General features: G+C 46.5%; 1 protein-coding gene across 1 annotated transcript in view; it reads right to left on the bottom strand.

Moving 5' to 3' along the window:
* The window catches only part of Asic2 (acid sensing ion channel subunit 2), a 1,019,895-nt gene extending 1,010,721 nt beyond the window's left edge, over positions 1–9,174 (bottom strand). Inside the window, exon 1 of the mRNA XM_048365541.1 lies at positions 8,620–9,174. Within this exon, the coding sequence (XP_048221498.1) occupies positions 8,620–9,174 (555 nt within the window). The remainder of the gene's footprint in view (positions 1–8,619) is intronic.
* Positions 9,175–19,850: the final 10,676 nt, after the last annotated feature.

Raw genomic sequence — 19,850 nt, forward strand, 5'->3', positions numbered from 1 at the left:
TAGTTACTCAGGAGGCTGACATCTGAGGGTCATGGTTGGAAGCCAGCCCAAGCAGGGCACTCTGTGAGATTCTTATCTCCAATTAAGCAGTGCAAAGCTGGAAGTGAAGCTGTGGCTCAGATGGCAAAGTGCCAGCCTTGAACAAAAAAGACAAGGAGAGTACGAGGCCTTGAGCTCAAGCCTCACTACTATCACAAAAGGAAAAAAAAAAAAACCAAAGCAGGAAGGAAGGAAGGAAGGAAGGAAGGAAGGAAGGAAGGAAGGACCAATGATTTGGAATCAGACTACCTGATATGAATCCCTCTCTCACAAATTTCTAGCTAAGAGTCTGTAGGTCAATTGTTTAAGCATTCTAAACCTTGATTCTTTTTTCTACACAAAACCATGAAGCTATGTATTTCACAGAGGTCTTGTGGGTTTATCCCATATGAAGTGCTTAGAACAGTGTATGGGACCCTCGGGAAATGTTATCAATCCTTGGCAGGTTTCATAAACTGCAGTGTGCTGGAGAAATGGAGGAATTCTATTTCTAGCGTCATCTGAGTATCTACCATATACTCTATGCTCAACCATGCTAACAACAGCTGGGCCCTGGACGTGGGCACAGCCATCCCCCATTCTCTCGTGACTTCCTGATGCTGCACTGTCAATACAGATTTCCAATTAATTTTTTAATTAAAAACTTCTTTTTGTTTCTCCTAATCACTCTATTATATATCACCAGCTTGTTTTAGTTATAATAACAACAAAGTCGTTTACATTCTACCTCTGGCCAATGCCAAAACTTGATTCTATTATTCTATTTTCAATCATTCCAAACAATCCTACAAAGCATCAGTATACACTATTGTGATTTAGTAGGTAAGGAAATTGAAACCTGGAGAGGTTAAATAATTTTTACAAGGTCAAACCAACCAACCAGGAACCCACACCTGTCTAGAACTAAATTCCATGAATACTCTTGGAGACTGAAATACTTCATTTTATTATTATTATTATTATTATTATTATTGTTATTGTTATTAATATAGTATATCTCAGGAGCCAGACCACCTTCATCCTTCCAATATTTGTCATGTCTTCTAGTCTGGATCTCGTGTCATCTGTCACCAGTGCTCTGAAGCAGGACATTTTCTGTCTCAGATTAGCCTTATTCTTAGCTCCTACAGCTGAGTCTGTTTCTAGCCCAATGACCCCAGTCCATTCTCCTCTTGGGCTCCCAGCACCCCATGGGTAAGTAGGCACAACCACAATTCAAGACTTTATCGCTAGAGTTGGAGTTAGCTCCCAGAACTTATGACAATTTTCATGAAGTACTTCTTGACTTTGCATTCACATTTTGAGAGGCCTGGGTCATTGAATAGCCTCTCTGACCTCTGGCTCCCACCAGCCACGGTCCCCTACTCTCCCCTCCAGAGCCTGTCCCCTGCACTCTCTCTGATTGCACAGAAACAGCCACTCCTTAGTCTCTAGAGATGCTCACATCTCACCGTTCTTATTCTTGGCATCAGGCATATTTAGCTTCAAAGCTTCACAGTACTGGGTAAATGGACGGTTCTGCAAGCTAAGAGCTCTCATTGATCAAGGCCTTCCATTGCCATCTGTCAATGACCCTAATATCTGAACTCAAGCCACCTACTTAGGAAGGAAAGAAATCTAATGCTCTCTAAGTTGGAAGTGACATTAGAGGTCACTTCTCCAGAGAGTCCAACCTTCTACCTGTCATCCATCCCTAGGTTCAACAGTACCACTCAGAAGCTAGTCTTAGGGCTCAGCTAAAGATGATGGCAGGACTTAAGGTCCTCTAAACTCCCAGAACAACTCCTTGCAATCAGCTGTTTGCCACCTCTGTGAACTCCTGCCCATGGCTGGTGCTTATTCTTCCCTCTGGCCTCACCCAGAGAAAGCCCCATTCCTCTTTTCTGTGATTGCTTTCTAAGCACTTGGAGACAGCAATCACACTGCCCTGTGTCAGCCGTTTCGTATTTCAGCCTAAACAGTCTGAGTCCTTTCGTACACTCCTCATCATTCATGGTTTCTGTGACACACAAAGAGCATCACCCCTGGTCAGCATTCATCTCTCAAGGCTGCCTGCTTTATAGATGGACTCCAGTCACTGCCAAGATCAAAGGCAATAGACTACTTCTCAGAGTTTGAAGCCAGACTGGGACGTGTACAGGAAGAAATGGCAAGGAGGCTGGGAGGAACCTGGGAAATGGAAGCACCCAGAGAACAGATTTGGACCATGATAATGCTGATGAAGGTGTGAGTTCAAGTTCATCTTAAAGGGGGAGAGCAGCTTCGCAGAATAGGAATGGCTCCTATGGAAGGACTGCCTTGGGGCAAAACACTACAAGGAATTTCTGCCCAGCAGTATATTTAGAGTAGTGAGTCCTAATCCAAGAGACACTTGTGAGAGTTGGGAGATATTGCTCTTAAAAATTGTTACAAGTCCTGAAGTGGAGATCTAGAAAGTCCAAGTTTTGAAAGATTTTTAATGCATGTGTTTCCCTTTCTAAGTCAGACTGAGTTTCCTGTGCTGAGACTATTCTCCATGGTACCAAATAAAGAAGCAAAGAGCATATGGACACAGATAGCTTGGGTTTTCCAATGTCGCTTGGAATGGTTTCTGCAACACATGATTTACTGCTCTCAGGAAAAGTGCCCAAGACAGGGAGAGAAACAGAATAGGGAAGGGGGAAAGGCATGACCACGTGTGCTTCTGGGAGATGTCAGCTCAGCCTCATCTCCTAGTAGGTCTGGAGTATAAGTCACACCACACCATGCTCCATCTTGAGTCAAGAAGACCAGCATTTTATGCTTGTCACTGGCCACTGGCTGCCCCCAGGTGGTATGGAGGTGCATAACTCGATAGATATCTCCTGAAGCAGTACCAGTCCATGCAGGAGGAACAGATGTGAGCTATTGGGCACTCTGAGTGCACCAGCAGTAAAGAAGGCCTGCACACACTTCCTTTAAGATCTTCCCCAGATGCCCTTACTAATTCACACAGAATTAGAACAGAGTCAGAATAGAACCTGACTCACATCTGTTGCATTGTAAGATAGGAAACTTTTAAGTCAGATTCGTAATTTCAGCCAAAGACATATAAATCCTGGATAGGATTCTCAGAGTGGTGTTCTGTGCCTCCCTTTTCCTGCAGCAGCCACTCTGTATCTGGGTATTTCTATTTCCACTGTATAAGACCATGTAAATAAAACCAAACAAAAATGGGTAAAACTACTTGTTAATGAAAGTTAGCCCTCTCTAACTCCAGCATAAGCTTAAAGTTTTAGTTACACTGAACAAACACAAGCTGTAGAAATAAATTTCAGTCACTGTCTATTCCACTGGAATTGTACACTTGGAAAGTCCTTAGAAACCACCTCACTCAGCCTGCTCATCTTATAAATGGGGAAACTGAGGCCCAGAAAGGCTAGTACCTTGCCCAAGGTCAAACAAGTCAATCAACAGAGGTCAATAAACCCATGTAAATGCAACCTTTCCCTGTTACATGCCTAGTTTCTTCTGAACATACATTTCAATGACCACCACATTGGTCAGTAGAGAATGTACTTAAGTCATGAGGAAAAAAAGTATTGGGAGATGGAAAGATACTTTCATATGCAAAGAAAGATACTTTGGGGCATGGTGTTTTCAAATAAAGCCCAATTTGATAACCAAGCTTCTATCATAGGCTTCAGGTGTATCAAATAATAACTATGGTATATTTCTGTGTTGAAATAACCTACTATCCAGTAACAACCTAGCCTACACTTCATGGGTTGGTTTTTAATACAATGTGTAGGAAAGATGTGATATATGGAGCTTTAAATTTGCAGGAATGATCTAGGCCATTTCTTTCAGATTATGATAGATCAGAGGGTAAATGACTGAACTGCCCACATTTGATATTTCAACACACATAGCTCCATCAAACATAAACAGATTTGATAGCAAGAAAGGAAGGAAGGGCACACAGCAGACTCAGCTATCTCTAAACTAGAGTGTTTTTTTTTGTTGGTTTTATTTTGTTTTGGGGTCTGAAGGGATGAATGGTATCCTAACTTCTTTGTAATATGAGTAATTCTATGAAGTAACATCGTGAGCATCCAATTTAGTGAATTCTAAAAGCCACCAGTTCATCCTCACAGCATTCATCTTAAAGGGGAAGGATCCCATTTCAGTTATTTCTGTGGACACCAGTAGCAAACTACATTTACAACCTATTTCTTCATTTAAGGAAGTGATTTTTCTACCGAGAAGGAATGAACCACTAGCAGAGGGTCAGGGACCAACTAGTTCCTAAGTCAATCAACCCCCACGTAGCCATCTTTTACCAGCAGTTCTGAATGGAGGTCTGGGAACTCCCAAGTAAAGATAGGCCCACCTAAAGAGCAACTGTGGTTTACTCAAAGCCTGGTCAGTGGCTCCTGTTTCCCTTTCCAAGTAGATGGCATGAGACATCAAAATAGCTTCCAACCACAACCCAGCCCATCATCACATAAGCAAGAATGAAATAAGCACTGAAAGCTACTTCTAGATACCTTGCAACCTAAGGCTTTACAAACTAGGAGACTTTTGGTTAGTCTGGCATCCCAGAAACTACTTGCATGATAAAAGCTGCCTCTCTCAGGGACATGTCAAAGGCTTACAAGCCCACAGACCATCCTAGAAATAGAGGGAGGGGGAAAATCATTTAATGTGCATTAGTTGTGACTTGGATCATTTTGGCCTGAAGTCTAGAGACTTCACAGGTGGAGAAGACTCAACCTACATCTGTGTACTAAGGCTAGTTGCGTGGACAGGGAGAGCTGGAGTGGACTAGGATGCAGAGCCTTGAGCTCCCACTTGACTGTTTTATTCAAGGCTGGTGCTCTAACCACTTGAGCCACAGCTCCACTTCTAGCCTTTGCGGCTATCATTTGAAGATAAGAGTCTCATAGACTTTCCTGCATAGGTTGGCTTCAAACTGTGATCCTTAGATCTCAGCCTCCTGAGTAGCTAGAGTGGCATATGTGTACCACCAATACCCAGCTACTTTTGCATATCTTCTCACACAGGTTTCATCCTCTTAACAACCCTATAGATGAGAAAGTCATGTATGACTATCATGTGTTAGATGATGAGCCAGTGGGAGTATAAAGAAGATGCAAGATATGAATCGAATTCATTTCTTTCTACTCCTGGTCTTGAATTCAGGTCATCCAGCACGATGGCCAGAGTAAAGCCCCAGTATAGCTCTCCTTACCTTCTCCTACTTCATATCAAGGGAATCCTCTTTGATTACCTGGGATCAAAGTTCTCTTTCTCTTCCCAGGAAGCAAAAGTGCAGGAGTATCTGAAGTCAGATTGTCCCAGATGAGGGTTAAGATGTACCTTCCTGGGCACGGAACACACCTGTCTACCTGGGCTTTGACATGCCACACCTGGCTTCCTGGGAACTTTTCCTCTCAAACACAGCCTTCATTTGCTCAACTAGAGTCATGGCTGATTCACTAATTAAAGGGTATTATGCACTTCACTGCACACCAGCTAGGAACTTGGAATAAGGAGGCTTATGGGAAAGCCATAGCCCTGAAGATGCCACTAGGTATGCTTTGTAGAAAAACAAACCTAGAAAAAATTGCCACCTACTTGCCAGATTCCCTTCCCCACACTTAGTTTCTCTAAGCTAGCATCAGCATGTAGAGAAAGAAGGTACCCAGAATAGTACAACCCCAGGCAGAGCTCGTAAACAAGCCCACGAGTGAGGATGTGTAGCAGAGAGAATGAATGAGAAAGAAGGCTGGGGTACTGACTTTTCCACAGACTCTCACGCCCTGTGCTTCATGCCTGTGTGGGAGCCCAAGAGTATGAATACCTACACCTCAGGCCAAAGGACACAAGGAGATCCCAGGATGTGTTGAGAGAATTACTCTTCACTGTGAGGCCTTGATCAAACCTGGTATCATGTAGGCTCTGCTACAGGTTTAATGTGACTACCCCTACAGTGCAGACCAGCCTCCTTGGGCCTCCTCTTGCTCTCTCCAGGAGCAGGTACCCCTTCTGAAATCTATAAGCAGCTGGCAGAGAAGTGGTGAGGACCATCCCTTCTTCAATGCTGGGGAAGGTCGTCCACAGGTCAGTTCATGAATAAGCCCTCAAACAGATTGGTCTTGAACTTGGAGAGAATGGCAAAACATGTCATGTCCTTAATCAAGTAATAAATCTAATCCACAGGTGACTTCACTATTTAGAGACATTTTGTTGTTGTTGTGTTTTTGTGCGCTGGTACTGGGGCTTAAACTCAAGGTCTCTTATTCTCACTTGGCTTTTTCACTCAAGGCTGGTGCTCTATCATTTGAGCCACAGCTCCACTTCTGACCTTTTGCTGGTTAACTAGAAATAAGAGTCTCTCAGAATTGTCTGCCTACGCTGACTTTGAAGCTTGATCCTCAGATTTTGGCTTCCTGAGTACCTTAGATTATACATATGAGCCACCAGTACCCAGCCCTTTGAAACATTTTGGGGAGATCAAAGACTTGAGTAATTCTTAAAGATCTGATCTTTGGCCTGTGAACACTCCAGCAACTCAAATGATGGACCAAGTACAAAAGAGCAGCTGGAGGTAAACAATCCTTTACTTCTAAATGGAATAAAGAGGGAGACACCAGTTGGACATACAGCTGTAAGGATATTCAAGGAATAATTCTGAGGTTCCCTGCCCATCAGAGCCTCTGGGCCACCTACTTTCTAATGTCTGTGTGTACAGGCAAACAGAGGGCCGGCTGAGTGCCTTTCTGAGCTACACGGTACCGTAATGAAGCTGAGCATTGCCAGTCACTAGAAAGCATGGGGTGGAATATGGGGATTATTCCAGCCTCCATGGATGAGATGCTTTCCCCACCTCTCCCTTAAATACCTAAAGACATCGTTTGTGCATCGCATGTTTTACAATCCTGCGTTTGCTCTGTTTAGAAGGGCTGGTCCCTCCCTGCAGTGCAGACTGTCTTTTTTTGCAAACAGGGTTGCTGATTTTTTTTTTTTTTTTTTTTTTTTGCTTTTCTTCAGACTGTTTAAAAGGGAAGGGGTAATACAAAACAGCTCCTTAGGAAACAGCTCTAGCGCACATACTGCAAAGAGGCAATGCCCCCAGCACTTTGGGCTCTTCTAGAATCAGAGACAGACAACTGCAAGGGCAGAAGCTGCAGACAGAGCCAGGCTGGACCAGTCAGCGAGTGAAAGGCAGGTGAAACTTATAAGGGGTGGGAAAGGCTGCACCACAGGAAACCTAGAGAACATCTGAGGCAGAGCACCCAGACAAGTGATGACGACAATCCAGTTCCTTGGCAACTCTGTGCCTGCCATCCCAAACTTGTAATTGCATTTTGATTCAAGACTCTGAGACTCAATCACTCGCCTTTCTCCCCTAAGGCAGCTACGGAGGGAAACAGCTCAGCTACACCTAGACTTTGGGAGGGTCCCACAGTCCCTTGTGCCCCAGGCTTGTCTGACAATGTAGAGACATCAGCAGCTGCTAGCTCACTTACTATGCCAACTTTTTGCTCAGCAGTCCACTAATTGGCCCCAAGAACCCTGAGAGCAACATTTCTTCTCTCAACCTTCCCTCCAGCTCCCTCCGGAAAGCCCAATTCAAACATGAGTCTCATTCCTTGTCCTCCCAGCCCCTCTAGCCTTTACTCAACTCCATACTCCACCCCTCTAAGCTTTCCATTCCTAAGCTGCTAGCCTCTTCCCCCCTCCACACACACACACACCTCTCCCACATTCACGTTGTGAAGCAATTGTACACAGAGTGGGGGTGGGGGGAAGATAAGCCTGTGAGTTTCCAGATAAATCTCCCAGACAAACGGACCAGACCACCTCTCCTCCAGGGCATCCCACTGTTCATCCCACACAAGTGCCTCCATCCAGACTCTCCTCCCTTCTGCCCAAGCACCCTGGACACTCCTTGGCTCCCCCTGTCAGCAATCCAGGAGGAGCCTGGGGGCTCCCCTCACAAGAAGCTCAGAATCCAGATCCACACCAGAAAAGGAAGCAAAGAGCCTTCAACACCTTTGCAGTGCACTCCAGCAATCTCCCTGCAGCCTCTGGAACTATCCAGGCTGCCCAGGTCCCCACACCCCCAGTCTCTACCAGCTTTACTTGCAGCCCAGCCCACAGGATGCAGTGCTGGGTGCCACTTCCAAAGTGGGGGTGGGGGGAAGAAGGGAGGGAGGGAGGGAGAGAGAGACGGAGAGGGGGAGAGAAAGAGAGAGAGAGAGATGCCCCCACTCCAATGACAAGCTGTTCCAATCATACAGCTTCCGGCATCAAACACCCTGGACAACAGACAACTGAGACCAGCACATCTGCAGACGTGAGAAGCCCGTGGTGAGCCCCTGGTCACCCTCCGTATCTGCACAGACACCACTAGCAGCAGACTAACAGGGAGCATTTTCTTCAACCAGCTCCCACAAACTCTCACCAGCTGCCTTCTCAGCCTTTGGAGAAGGCTCTGCACTTTCTCCTGCTCCAGAACTCGAGGAGGTCTGGAGCCAAGCCGGAAGACTCTCCCAGCACTCCACTCCTCCAGAAGATCAAGCACAAGGGTGAGCTGAAAAACCAGGTACTCACAGTGGTGAAGTCTTGGTGGCCACACTCCTGTCCCTTGAACTTGCAGTAAAGCATCATATCCTTGAGGTCATGGCCCACACGGTGCAGGAACTCCAGCATGCTGAACTGCTTGGGTTTGTAGTGTTTGAAGTTGGCCTTCTGCCGCAGAGCCTCCAGTACCGTGGGGTCAGCCAGATGTGGGTCTGGGATCTGTAGGTTGACATCTAGCAGGGCCAGCAGCTCCCCAGCATGGTACAGGTCATTGGTGGTAAGCCGAGAGAACCGGAAGCCATTGAGGTTGCAGAGGGTCACGGCGGGAAAGACCAAGCTCTGGGCCACCACCTCATCCACTTTGGTGACATGCTGGTAGGAAAAATAGTAGGACACTCTCTCTGAGCTCTCCACCAGCAGCAGGCCCAGGGAACCCACGAAGGCCACGGCCCAAAGCACACGGCGGATGGTCAGTGGCCCATACACGAAGATGTGCCGGAGGCCGTGGAGGGTGGACGTGTTGGCGAAGATCTGGAGGCTGGAGGGTTGCAGGCTGCCCTCGCTGGGGCTCTCCTTGAGGTCCATCGGGACCCTGTGCAGTTCTGCAACTGGCTTCAGGTTGGAGGAGGTCTCAGGGAAGACTTCCCAGGCTTCAGGCTCTGCTGAAACCCTGACGTTCACGAGAGACAGAGCCAAGCATCAGGCCAGAGATGCTGTGAGTTTGTCTTCTTGAGAGCAAGCCCCCCCCAACACCCTTCCCCTCCAGCTCCTCTCCCCTCCAGCAGCACGCTGACGAGAGGGGTGAGTGTTTATATAAAAAACCCATTCAAACTCTAGCTCCTGATTTTTTCCGGGCGATAAGGAGGGCTGGTTTTATTTAGGGAGACACCAAGGTGATGTGGAAAAGATTGTGGGTGGGAAGGGAGCGCTTAGCCAATGGAAAGCAAGTCCTCCCCCCCCCACCCCCCTCCCTACACACGCCACTAGAGACGAGATTAAAAAAGCGAGAGCCGGGGAGAAAATGCTTAAAACAAGTCTTCTCGGAGAAGCTCGGACGGAGCCTGTTAACCAGCGAGGAAGGCCCCGTGGTTAAACCATCCGGGGGATGTCAGAGCAGCCCCAGGGGCCCGGCTGATGCACTGCGGGGCCGCCCACCGCGGCGAGCTGCTTCCCGGCTCGGCTCGCTCCGCTCTCCCCGGGAGATTTGGGGCTCTGCCGCTCGCAAAGCCCCCCCCCCTCCTACCTCCCCCCACTCCCGCTAGCTGCCGCCGCCACGGGCGTCAGTCCGTCCCTCCTCCCCTCCTCCTCCTCCTCCTCTTCCTCCAGGCCCCGGGTTAGGGGCTGAATTCCAAATATTCCAAACGCTGGCGGACAGCTGCAGGCCACGACAGGGAGAGGAGGGCAGCGCGCCGCCCGGGAGAGGTGGCGATCGGATCGGGGAGTTTTCTGGGGACGGTTGCAGGGGGAGTGGGGGGAGGGGGTCCCGATCAGCTCGATTATCTGCCTCCACCCGCCCCAGGGCGCAGTACGAGCCCACCTCCCGCTGCCAGGCTGCTAGGGGAATGGGAAGGGCGCGGCGACACAAAAAGGGTTGGTGGGGGGCTGGGTGCCTAGAGAAAGTTTCTTTTTTAGCATTTGGGAGGGTGGGGGTGAGAGTTAGTCGGGGGCTGTTCCTCAAGCTAGCCAATCACTTTCAAGAAGGGACTGGATCTGATGCCCCTCCCGGTGTTTGACCGAAAGGTGAATGAACGGGGGATGGGGGGAGGGGAGGGGCGGAGGAGGGGGGGTGTTCGTGCAGCAAGCCTTTGCTTGTGTCAGATCCAGTTTGGGGGTCTCTAGAGAGGAGATGCTGAAAATGCCATCCACGGGACTGAGGACAGGGACAGGGGGTAGCCAAGAGTCCTTCCTGAGACAGAAAAAAAAAAAAATCCTAGAGTCCCCTTGGAGCCTCAAAGAAAGCGCAACAAGTAGCCCCCATCCCCATATGGCTGTCAGGAGTTTCTGTGTTTGACAGAGAAAGACAGCTGTGTGCCAGGTAAGACTAGCAGCATTTGAGGGTGTGTGTGTGTGTGTGTGTGTGTGTGTGTGTGTGTGTGTGTGTGTGTGTGTGTGTGTGTGTTGTCCCAGGATTTGCCAGATGGAGCCACAGCTGGAGGTATCCATAGGAGCAAAGCCTGGGGCTTCCAGCCTCCTCCTGTATGCGCCCCCCCCCCCCCATACACACACCCTCAGAATCCACTGGAAGTCAGCCCTCTTAGCAGGTAAGCAAGGGTGGCTTGCCTGCTTGCCCTCTGGGCCAAGGATCAAAGAGGCTGGACTTACTAAATCCATGATGAATTCACCTCAAGAAGAAAGTTGTTGAAGGGTGGAGTGGTCCACCCAAGTCACATGAAATACTTTTCTATCCCATCTGGCTTCCTGCTAAACCAGATCCACAGAGAACAGTGTCCAGATACACTTAAAGACAACGGGTGGCCAGCCATTGATGGCTTATTGATCCTGGAGCTCAAATAGCAGAGACATCCAGAGTAGGCAAGTGCCAAAGGCTGATCAACCTCCGCCTTTTGCTAATGCAGAGGTTCCGGACCCCTAACTGTGGGGCTGCCCTGATGGGACTTGAGCCTTTAAAGTAGAGGTAAGGGGAGAGGTATCAAAAATTCAGTAAAGCTGGGGATATGGCCTAGTGGCAAGAGTGCTTGCCTTGTATACATGAAGCCCTGGGTTCAATTCCCCAACACCACATATGCAGAAAATGGCCAGAAGTGGCGCTGTGGCTAAAGTGGCAGAGTACTGGCCTTGAACAAAAAGAAGCCAGAAGACAGTGCTCAGGCCCTGAGTCCAAGCCCCAGGACTGGCCAAAAAAAAAAAAAAATCAGTAAAACTTTATTACAGATAGGACCTGTATAGGATGTCCTATCATCTCTCATATTCCTTTCAACCTCTGGACAGTCCCGTGTTCTTGACTTTTACTCCATTTGTGCAGAAAAAGCAACAAGCTCACAAGAGTAAAGTGCCATATCCACATTACACACTTAGCATCTCCAGAGCGACATTTGAACTCTGGCATGTTTGCTCCCAAAATACAAGGTTTCACAAAGCACATCAGAAATACTTCCTAAATATGAGCCTCCACACACACATGCATACACACACACACACCAGTTGTCATGTGTATAATCAGCTCTGTGTCTTCTCTCCACTAAATAATACCCCAGTATCCATTTTTCACAACTCGAATTCCTTCCTACAGGAAGACTTTCCTAATTAGTCTTTCCGATCTTTGGCATTATCAGCCTAGTTAATAAGTGTGTTGGTCCTTAATTGCTTTAATTGTGTGCCAGTCACTGTGCTGGTTTGGAGAAAACAAAGATGAATGACATACAAATCTTGTACCTTTGGTAACGCAACTCAGGGGTTACTGAGAGTGGAGGCAGAGATACATATGTACGTACCCACAGCACACAAAAGGGAAAAGAGCGGGATGGTGCATGTGCTCTTCATACTAGTCCTGCCCATCTGGAAACTCCACTGACCACCTCTTCCTGCCTCTGCATCACCACCAGCCTCTGCCCATGCTGTGTTCTATCCTGCTTCTAGCCAGCTCAGATCTGTTTTCCTTTTTAAAAGGAAGCCTCTCTTCTATTCCCAGAATCATAGTTTGTCTGGGCTTGCCTCACAGATACTTTCTTATATATGCAGAGTTTGATCTCAGATTTGTTCTTCTCTCTCTCTCTCTCTCTCTCTGTAACTGCTTCCTCACCTCTCAGTTGGATGGTTTCAAGGATTACAAGTATAACAAGACAGCATCATGTTCTAGACCTGAATTTGCATCTCAGATGTGGGCTGGGAATGTGGCCTAGTGGTAGAGTGCTTGTCTAGCATGCATGAAGCCTTGGGTTCCATTACTCAGCACCACATAAATAGAAAAAGCCGGAAGTGGCGCTGTGGCTCAAGTGGTAGAGTGCTAGCCTCGAGCAAAAATGAAGTCAAGGAAGCTCAGGTCCCTGAGTTCAAGCCCCAGAACTGGCAAGAAAAAAAGTCTCAAATTTTCTTTGGCTATGAGACCTTAAGAGAAGTTAATGAACTTCTCTGAATCACTCAGTGTGTAAAAATGCTTGTGATTTCTCTAGCACAATATTAATGTGTTAAAAATCAACCATGAAATTGTATTTCTAAGGGCCTGTTGCTTTTGACTTTAAATTTCTTAATAGACAAGCCTACTGAATCTCATTTGATTATCGCTTTTAAAAATCAAAGTCGTTTGCACCATTTACAAGAATGATAAGTTCAATTGAAACCTCTTTGTACCACTACTTGAAGATAAGTTAAAATATTTTTTTAGTTCCCTGAACTTCCCATACAGGAGAAATGAGATAAAGATCCTAAAGTGTCAGGTACAATTTAGACACTTAGCAATTAACGCTCTCTCTTGATGACTACTCAGAGAACGTTCTTTGTTGATGTGGGTGTTCTCTTTCAGGTGATTGGGAAACCAGAGCCTTGGAGATGCCATTTTCTTCTCTGAGCATTGCATGCCTGAAAGTGCTATCTATCCACTTGAAGGTCAAGGTCAAGCACTCCTCCCTCTGTTTTATTTCCTGTCTATGATGAAGAATATCCCTCAAGGTCTTTCCCAAATGGGCACTTAGGGTAAGTATGGGACAGAGAAGAATGGTCCTAATGGTGGTTTTCATTACTAGTCCCTAGGTGTTGTGTTTGATATTTCATGGATCCATCAATTGTCAAGGTTACTATGAAGCCCATTTTACAGAAGAGAAGGAAAGCTAAGTCCATAGAGAAGCGCTACCTTATACAGGTTCCCACAATTAAAAAGTGAAAGAGCAGACAGACTGAAACCCAGGCCTATCTGAGTCTGGAAGATAGGATCCATGAGCCCAGTGTTTAGGTTAGTTAATGCCAACACTTCAACAGGACCATAATAGCACCAAATGATCACAGCACCAACTTTGAACAGGAAGCATCTGAGTTACAAAATAATTGTTCAAGAAATACCACCCTGCCATTCTCTAGCACAGATAACTGTTCTACCTGATGGTTAACAAAATGTTTCCACATAACTCTGCTTAAGGGTCCCTCTTTGACTGGGGGGATTGAGTTACAATCAGCATGATGGCTTATACACAAACACCAGGTATTGCCTGGGCCTTCAGAATGCTTCTGTGTGGTTCAGTTGGTTCACCATTCCCTGCTGCAATAGGACTTACAGTATACTTACTCAGGGGCCTGTGTAGCAGGCACCAAGGGACTGGGCTTAGACTGGGTCTACTTGGCCCAGATTTTTAGTCATTGTCCTAATTGTGTATAATTATGTCTTTTTTTCTTAGTAAAGTATAGGACTAAACATTAAGGAACATTCCTGATAAATTCATGTGCCCATTAGGCAGTTTAACCCTCTATTAGCTCATGTCTCCAAGATTTTTTTTTCTCCAGTAAATATATTCACTTATGAATGGATAAATCAATGCATGATCAATTTGCAGTCTAGAATGCTCAGGCTGCTACACAAGGTGCAAAAAGAAGGGAGTATCTTCCAACCCTGGGGACCCTGGGCCTGTCTTAAGTCTGATTACCAGCGAAGGTCAAGAGCAGAGTGTAGCCTGGCACCTCTGCAGAGACTGACATGTGGGCTTTACAATCAGCTCCAATGCTAATTTGCTACCTAACACATGCTAGATACTGGCTGCTGCCACCACTACCCTCTAATTAGAAAAAGAGTGGAGAGAGAGAGAGAGAGAGAGAGAGAGAGAGAGAGAGAGAGAGAGAGAGAAAGAACTATTCCTTTCTAATACACAGATGGAAATATTATTTCAACCTCAGAGTGGTCTCCATACACACAACTTTTCTTCCTGCCTAGCCATAGCCACAAAGATGGGTTAAAGATCAAGTGCAAAGAGTCTCCCTGCCACTGAGTGGCCTGTAAATAACCTCTTACAAACAGCCCTTCCCATTTCCTTTGCTTCATGAACATTTAGCAAATAATTTGCCATGGAGGGCAAGGGGAGAACATGAAGCAAGTCAGACACTGGATGGGTATTTTATGAGATTTTGTGCTTTATTAGAAAATTTCTTTCTAGGTGAAGCCACAGAAGCCAGTCCATACCGAATGGACCCTTAGCGCTCAGCTGCCCAGGCCCTAGAACGGGCTGCCTTGCGGAGTGGCTTTTGGAAAACCATGCAACATCCTGTATACTGTTTTCATACGTGTGCTAAATTATTCCTGAGGCCTGCTTTCAGTGGCTGCTGCTACTATCGCATTGAACACGAACCGCCTTTACGAAGCCAAAATTCTCTGTTAATGGGATAAAAATGAGTTCGAACCTGGGATTCCAGTCATTAACCCCATGTCACCATCTGCTGGAGCAGGATGAGGGCAGGGCTGGGTAGAATGACAATTACCCACAATGTACTGAATGTGAGGCTGTCTGCTCCATCTCCCTCTCACCTAGAAAGAAATTTTCTAATAAAGCAAAATCTCATAAAATACCCATCTCGTACCCTCCTCCTCTGTTGGTAGGGGCGGGCAGCTCAAGACATCATCAGCCATAATGAGCAAGCTGGCTTGAGGATTTTGTGCCTGGACAGAGTCCCCAACACCACTTAGCTCGTTCTGTCCCTCCCCAGAGGAGTCCTGGCTGCCTCCTCCATCTTTATACCCCCCTCAGTCCCACTCACTACCCCATGTCACATGCCTCCTTTCTTCTCAGTGCCAATCAGTACTCATTTTTTGGCCATTTGTCTCAGCTTCTGATGAAGTGCCTGTTGCTTCTACTGGAAGAGGAGGACAGAAAGAGACGCTGCCTCAGTGGGTGGAGGTGGTATCCCCAGTACCACCCTCCTTATACAAGAAGAGCTCATGAGTCATCTGGGCTCCTGTGGTTCATACCTGTCATTCTGGCTATTCGGGAGGCTGAGATCTAAAAAGATTGTGGTTCAAAGCTAGCCAGGGCAAGAAAGTCCATTGAGACTCTTATCTCCAATTAACTACCAAAAAGCTAGAAGTGGGGGTGTGGCACAAGTGGTAGAGTACCCGCCTTGAGCAAAAAAAGCTAAGGGACAGTATCCATGCTTTGAATTCAGGCCTCAGTATTAGCACTTGTTCGCATGTGCACATGCACACACACACACCACCACCACCACCACCATCACCACCACTGCCGCCACCACCACCTCCACACCACACCACACCACACTATACCACACAAAAATTCATGAGTTCATGAATCATGATTGGCCTCACTCCTCTCTGATGCTGACTGTAACAGGGGCTCTCTTCTAACCCTGGGTCCTGTTCCTGAGAAAAGGAGGGGGCTTCCTGCCCTTCAGCCTGTACACTCCCGCTCCAGGGCCGAGAAAATTTCACTGGAGCCAGGGCAGGGCAGCACAAGAGCCATCTTTGTACCCAGAGACTCCCACCCACCACCACTTCACTGAAAACCTTTACCACCTTCTGGGCTGTCACAAGGTATCCTTCCTTGTGATGCTATGTAAATATCATGCAGGTGAACGCAGATGTTAAGGACAAGAGAGAGCTGCCAGGCTGCCCTAAAAGGGAGATCATTTAATTCTCAGCATGTCCCACAAGATAACAGCCAGCAGGGGCTTCTCTGTACTCTCCTGACCTAATGCTGTTAAAAAGACACGGTGCATACAATAAGTGCTCAAGAAGTCCTTGCTGGTATGACACAAACGCAACTCACAGCTCCAGACAGTCCATCCATCTATTTATTTATTCTTATTAGCAGGTACTGCTTGTATAGGGAGGTTGGTTGTGACATTTCCACATATGCTTACAAAAATATTTTGGTAAGGCTCTCCTTTCCTCCTCTCCTCACAATCCATTTCTAATAACCAGAATTCAGTTTTTGATGAGCCCTTATTTTTAGTATAGAAGTGGTAGATTTTCACTTTAGTATGCTGTAAGAAGACACAGCTCTTCATGGCCCCCTAATCACATCAAGACTGACTCCCTCCCTGCTGGGCTAAAGGGCAACTTGTGGGTGGTGTCTGACCACAGCTACTTTTATCCGGAAAGGTCTCTCATCTAGAACACCTGTTTAAAAACACAAAAGTGCAATCCTCCAGAAACAAAGCAGGCCTGGTTCAAGTTTTCCTCAGGGGTAAAATATGGTACTCGGGATGAATAGATCCTGGCTTCTAATTTTATCCTGTGCCTTTATCCCTTCCTCACAGGGAAGAGAGTCCACTCCACGCTTTTCTGTCTACCCTATGATAGGTATGTCTTGTCTTTGATGTTTGTTTGTTTTTCTGTCTGTATATGTTTTTACTTCTTCCCCTCCTCTCTCTCTGTCTCCTCTTCTCCTCTCTCTCTCTCTCTCTCTCTCTCTCTCTCTCTCTCTCTCTCTCTCTCTCTCTCTCTCTCTCTCTCTCAGGAAATAGGGAAAAAAAACTGCTGTTTGTTTCTCTCAATCATTCAACCCCTGGAGCCAAACACTTCATAAATAAAGAAAAATAAATGCCTAAAGAGGGCTGAAGTCAACCATGCACAAACAGCTTTCAACAAAAACTTTATTAGCATCACCTTGGCTAGAGGTGAGGAGCTGCTGGTGTTCTCTTGGAACAGGCTGGAGCAGCATGGCTGAAGGATCTGGTCTTTGCTCTGCATGGAGCTTCCTCTCCCTCTTGTGTTCTGCAGGCAGGGTTGCAGCTGCCTCCACAGCTTCTACAGCCAGCCCTTGCCATAGCCCAGGCATGGGAGTATTCTTGGAGGGGCATTTCCCTTATCACCTAGCCTCTTTCTTCCTTCCCATCTCTGCCACCACCCACCTTCCTTCTTCCATCAGTTGCTCTGGTCTGCCACTTCCTCTGCTCATTTTTTGTAAAGTATACTATAGGAGAGTGCTACAAGGACTCAATAGCTATGTGCACACGAGCACATAAAATGACTCTGATCAAAATGAACTCTGAGAAATGGAAACAGTAGGAATTTTATTCTACCTCTTGTGGATTTTTTCTTCTGTTTTTCCCCTTTTGTCATTGTTTGCTGTTTTTGAATTCTGTACCTTTTGTATGTAAGTTTATCTGACTGAGGAGGGAAAGGGGAGGCACAGAAATGGTAGGACAAAGGGTAAACTAATTCAGCAGTGGTACTCACTAGATACTACGTTGAAAATTAACTATACAACTTGTGTGGGGGGGAAGTCTGGAGGGAAAATAACTGAGAGAAAACAAGAGAAGCGGTGACATGGTTTAAAAGAAATGTACTCAATACCCGACTTATGTAACTGTAACCCCTTGGTACATCACCTTCACAATATTTTTAAAAGAAGAGTATATTATCTTGTGTACAGGTCAAAGATATCCCTGCCTGTGTGAACATGTTTATGTTTGATGGCTGCTCTCTATCTTCTGTCCAAGTGGCTGTATTCGATAAATGCAATTTAAAAGGAATGACTTAGAAATAAGGAAGTGGAAAATAGGATTGAGGGGAAAGGTATCTATGTATCTGTGTTCATCTTGGGTTTTGAGGGGGAGGGATCCACGTTGCTTTTGTTCCACATTTGTAGGTGCAGACACAGCATGGGGGGGGTGCCTGTTGTCTATAGAGATGGGGTATATAGGTATCTACTAGATGTACAAAGCTTGAGCTCAACTTTCCTGGGACTTTCCTATCTCATCCTCTCATGGGGGAGGTACTCATTAGTGTCTTCTGTCTGTCCTCACTTGATAGGAAACTGTCAGGCAGGTATTGTCCTACTGGAGTTCCAGAGCAGATGAGAGGCCTCAGTTTAGACGGGACAAAAGAGGAACCCAAGGCTCTGAGAGTTGCAGGACCCTGAGAAGGCACCTGCCATGAGAATTCACATTCTAGCTCCCCTGGCTCCCAATAGTTATGTTGTTTGCATTCTGCCAAGGCTCTAATCCAGCCCCAGGCTTCACACAAGCATTGCCACCCAGGAAGCAGTGTAGGAACCTTTTGTGACAGGGCCCAGCCCTGAGGAAGGGGAGGCCAAGGATGGCTGGAGAGAGCAGGAGAGTATCCTCGGGGAAGGAGAAAGATAAGAGATGGGAAATTCTGGGAACCTCTAGGAGAGAGACTACTTCAGGGAGATCCTACTAGCCAAAGTGTCAGTAAAAGCTCACCCTAAGAGGAACCAGAAATTTAAGAGCTTCCAGTCAAATGCATAAGAATGAGCTAAATGCCTTTCCTTTCTCTATATATACTTATATGCATATGTATGTGTGTACAAGTTTTTTTCCTATGTCTAATAATGCAAGCAATTTAGCAAGGATGTATGGACATCCATGTTCTGGGCATCTTGCTAACACAATGTAGGAGGATATGCATAAGGACAGGACATCACCTCATTATCCTCAGAGACATAGGGATGGAGAAGCACACCTGCAGCATACCCATGCACACTGCAGGGAGTGCACAGGATTGTAGCTCTCAGGTGACATAACCTAGAAATACCCATCTCAGTTCCCAGTTCAGGTTGGAGCCCGCAGAGGGAAGGAAATCCACAAGCCTGAGAGCTAAATCACATTCAGTGCTGGGCAGTTTTCTGCCCATTTTTGCAATAGGGAGAGATAGAAAGAGAGAGAGAGACAGACAGACAGACAGACAGAGACAGAGAGATGGGAGGAGGGCTTACAGAGATAAAGCAACCTGACCTAAAGTCCCACAGCAAGTATGGGAATAGACTTCAGGTCAGAGTCCAGGGCTAGGGAATCACATACTTGTCCAAATGCCTTGTGAGGCCCAGAGGGCCTGGGTAGGGATATGGGGGCTGATGTCCAAGGACTTTGGGTTTAAGCCTTTGACTCAACACAACAATAACTCTGTTACTAGAAACATGCTAATATCTTTAAATCTTGGTTTGTTCATCTATTAGTGGGTTTAGTAACACACCCACCCTGTGGGGGGGGGGTGGCCTCATGGGAGAGTGGATGAGCTAATATGTATAAAGTGCTTACACACATGTCATAGATGTTCAGGGTTATAAGATGCCATTATTAATGCCATCACTGCGGGTGTCACTATATGACAAGGAGCATCCTCTGTGCATGTGGGAACTTGGGTCCTCCACCTATTCTCATGAAACATGGGGAACTCATAGTCATGAATCAGGTTTACCTGTGAGATCTAAGAAGAGTATGGTTAAACATTCAGAATGCATCATGGTTCCAGGGAAGAAGGAGCTGGGCTTCACAGATCATTTAAAGTCCTCTTCACTGCGATTGGCAGATTTTGCTTTGGCCATTTGCATCTTATTAGTCAA

The sequence above is a fragment of the Perognathus longimembris genome, chromosome 17 (genome assembly GCF_023159225.1).
Source record: "Perognathus longimembris pacificus isolate PPM17 chromosome 17, ASM2315922v1, whole genome shotgun sequence".
NCBI lineage: Eukaryota > Metazoa > Chordata > Mammalia > Rodentia > Heteromyidae > Perognathus > Perognathus longimembris.